The sequence below is a fragment of the Neodiprion fabricii genome, chromosome 7 (genome assembly GCF_021155785.1).
Source record: "Neodiprion fabricii isolate iyNeoFabr1 chromosome 7, iyNeoFabr1.1, whole genome shotgun sequence".
NCBI lineage: Eukaryota > Metazoa > Arthropoda > Insecta > Hymenoptera > Diprionidae > Neodiprion > Neodiprion fabricii.
In genome coordinates this window covers 9,923,631-9,926,445 of record NC_060245.1, presented here as the reverse complement: position 1 = coordinate 9,926,445, position 2,815 = coordinate 9,923,631, and the positions used below count along the sequence as shown (strand labels likewise).

Below are 2,815 nucleotides of genomic sequence, written 5' to 3'. Positions count from 1 at the left end.
TATGACGTTGATGGAACTTGTTTTGGTTGAATTTGTTCTGTTCTTGTTCAACTTGGTTACTTCTTTTAGAATAATTTTCAAACGATTTGAATAACGTTGTGTTGTACCGTGCCTCTGCGGTTCACAATTAAATAAATTGTGTTATACTCTTCATTTCACTCTGTATATCTGACATCAGAAGTGGGATAAAGAACGTTTAAGCGTGTAGAAGTAAAAAAAAATCAAATTTTCGAGGTAGAGATGGAACGAAACGAGGAAGATTTCAGTGTGGCAGAAGATGTAGAAGAAAGTGTGAGGAGAAGTGCAAAGAGTGACACAGGCAGAGTAGAAACTTTTCGAAAACGAAAAAGAAATCACCGATCCCCGACGACATCGGAATCTGAACATTCCGATGATTTGCGAAGAAGGAAGCACGGAAGACGTAGGTACAGAAAACGTCAGGCAAGATTGGAGGGGGAAAATCTGCGACTGCTTGCACTGCTTTCCAGACGAGAACGTGTTCCGATGGATCTCATCAAATTTGATCCGAAAACGACTGACGCGAATGGTTGGGTGAAAATGGTTGACGAGTGGATTCGCCGTTATAATCCTGATGATTATGAAATTGTCCAGCATTTGGCGAAAGCATTTAAAGACGAAGCGGCACAGTGGTTCACTGGTATGGATCCCTCAGGAAAAAGCTGGGTAGAAATACGTTCTGAGTTTTTAAGTGCGTATGCTAAAAATAAGAACGTTGCATCGGAGCTGCCCACGATTTGGATGGAAGACGCAGAGTTTACACTAGAAAATTTTATGAAGAAAGGGAGAAAATTAAAAGCGTGGCTCAACGAGAGAAAAACGGTGGACGAGACTGCAACTCAACTTACGGGATTATCATATTCGGCGCAAAATAGATTTGTTCGCAACATCTTTGTGCGAGAATCTCCTAAAAGCCTACAAGAAGCGATGGCGTACCTTGATGGACGAACGACCGACTTCCATGAACCGCGTGAATCCTCCAGAGCCCCTGGTCCACATACTAAGACTTTGGCGCCGCGAGATGGCAAATCGCACCGTTTTGACATCGAGTGCTACAATTGTGGAAGAAAAGGACATCGAAAGGCCGAATGTCGATCAGCTCTGCAGACACAGCATGGCAGTTACTCACGGGTCATCAAGGAACTGGACGGTAGAGGTTTGGGGTCAAAGAAGCCGATAACCTGCTACAACTGTAAGGAAGAGGGACACATTGCCCCGAGTTGCCCTAAGAAGAATGAGAAGGTAGTGAGGCTTTGTCATTCTACCTCCACTGAGAATACTCTGAAGCTTGCTGACGGTAAGGTGTTGACGTTCATCTTTGACTCTGGTTCGGACTGTTCTCTTGTAACAGAGAGTTTGGCGGAGAGGTTGCCTGGTAAAAGACAAGTCGTTTGTATGCGTTTGAGGGGCTTAGGAAATGGGTATGTGGATTGCCGTGAGATGATCTCAGTGTGTGCAGAGTTGAATAGCATCAATGTTGGAATTGATTTATATGTAGTACCGGACGAAAGTTTGTCCACAAAAATAATTCTGGGTAAAGAATTATTAGCAAATGGTATCTCAGTCACATTAGATGGAACCATAGTTAAATTTGCAAAATTACACAAGTTTGTTGGTGCGTGTGTTGCAACTACTAATTTTGATACTGTAGATTGCGATGTGGAAGAGATGAGAGAATCACTTTTGAAATTGTTAAGACTGCACGCGGAACATATGAGTGTTGATACTCCTAGGATTCGTGTAACATCTGGCAGCTTTGAGATTAGACTGAAAGATGAAAATAAAATTGTACAGCGAAGACCTTATAAGCTAGGAATTTTAGAGCGTGAGAGTGTTAGACATATGGTAAATAAAATGCTTGAGGCAGGAATCGTTCGAGAAAGCAGGAGTCCGTTTTCTAGTCCAATTATCTTAGTTAAGAAAAAGGATGGATCAGATAGATTGTGTGTGGATTTTCGGGAGTTAAACGCCAATACAGTAGCAGATCGTTATCCGCTACCGTTGATTCAAGATCAATTAGATCGACTGTGCGGTGCGTACTATTTCTCGTCATTAGATAGGACGGCAGGCTTTCATCAGATACCTGTGAAAGAAAATTCAATAGAAAAGCTTGCTTTTATTACACCGGACGGACAGTTTGAATATTTAACAATGCCATTCGGGCTAATGAATGCACCTGCCGTATATCAGAGAGCAATCAATAACGCTTTGGGTGAATTGAGATATTCTTTTGCGATTGTTTATTTGGATGATGTTCTTATACTCGGTAGAACTGCACAGGAAGCTTTGGATAGGTTGGCAGTCGTGATGGCAAGACTTGCGGAGAAAGGATTTTCATTCAATTTTTGAAAACAAAAATTGATTATCTGGGGTACACTGTGTCACATGGAGAGTTGAGGCCCAACCTTCGAAAAATCGAAGCCCTGGTGCAATCACATATTCCTGAGACACGGACCCAGGTAAGGCAATTGTTAGGGTTAGCATCCTATTTTCGTAGATTTATACCAAGATTTTCACAAGTGGCTGCTCCTTTATACAAACTTACAGCAGGTAGTTCCAAAACGATTACATGGACAGACGTACACACTGACGCCAGGGCCAAGCTTGTCAGTTATTTAACATCAGAACCGTTACTGGGAATTTTCGACCCTAATCTTCCAATCGAACTACATACCGATGCTAGTGCTCTCGGGTATGGTGCCGTATTGTTACAATGTGTTGAAAAAGAAAAACATCCCGTCGCTTATTATAGCAAACGTACCATAGACGCTGAAACTCGTTACCATTCTTACGAACT

General features: G+C 42.1%; 1 protein-coding gene across 1 annotated transcript; it reads left to right on the top strand.

The window, feature by feature from the left end:
- Positions 1-240: 240 nt before the first annotated feature.
- LOC124186677 lies at positions 241-2,367 on the top strand. Its single transcript, XM_046578559.1, has one exon. It carries the CDS (start codon positions 241-243, stop codon positions 2,365-2,367), a length of 2,127 nt encoding a protein of 708 aa, XP_046434515.1.
- Positions 2,368-2,815: the final 448 nt, after the last annotated feature.

Bases quoted from the DNA above. Each gene is read 5' to 3' on its own strand.
- LOC124186677 (XM_046578559.1), top strand. From the start codon at position 241: ATGGAACGAAACGAGGAAGATTTCAGTGTGGCAGAAGATGTAGAAGAA.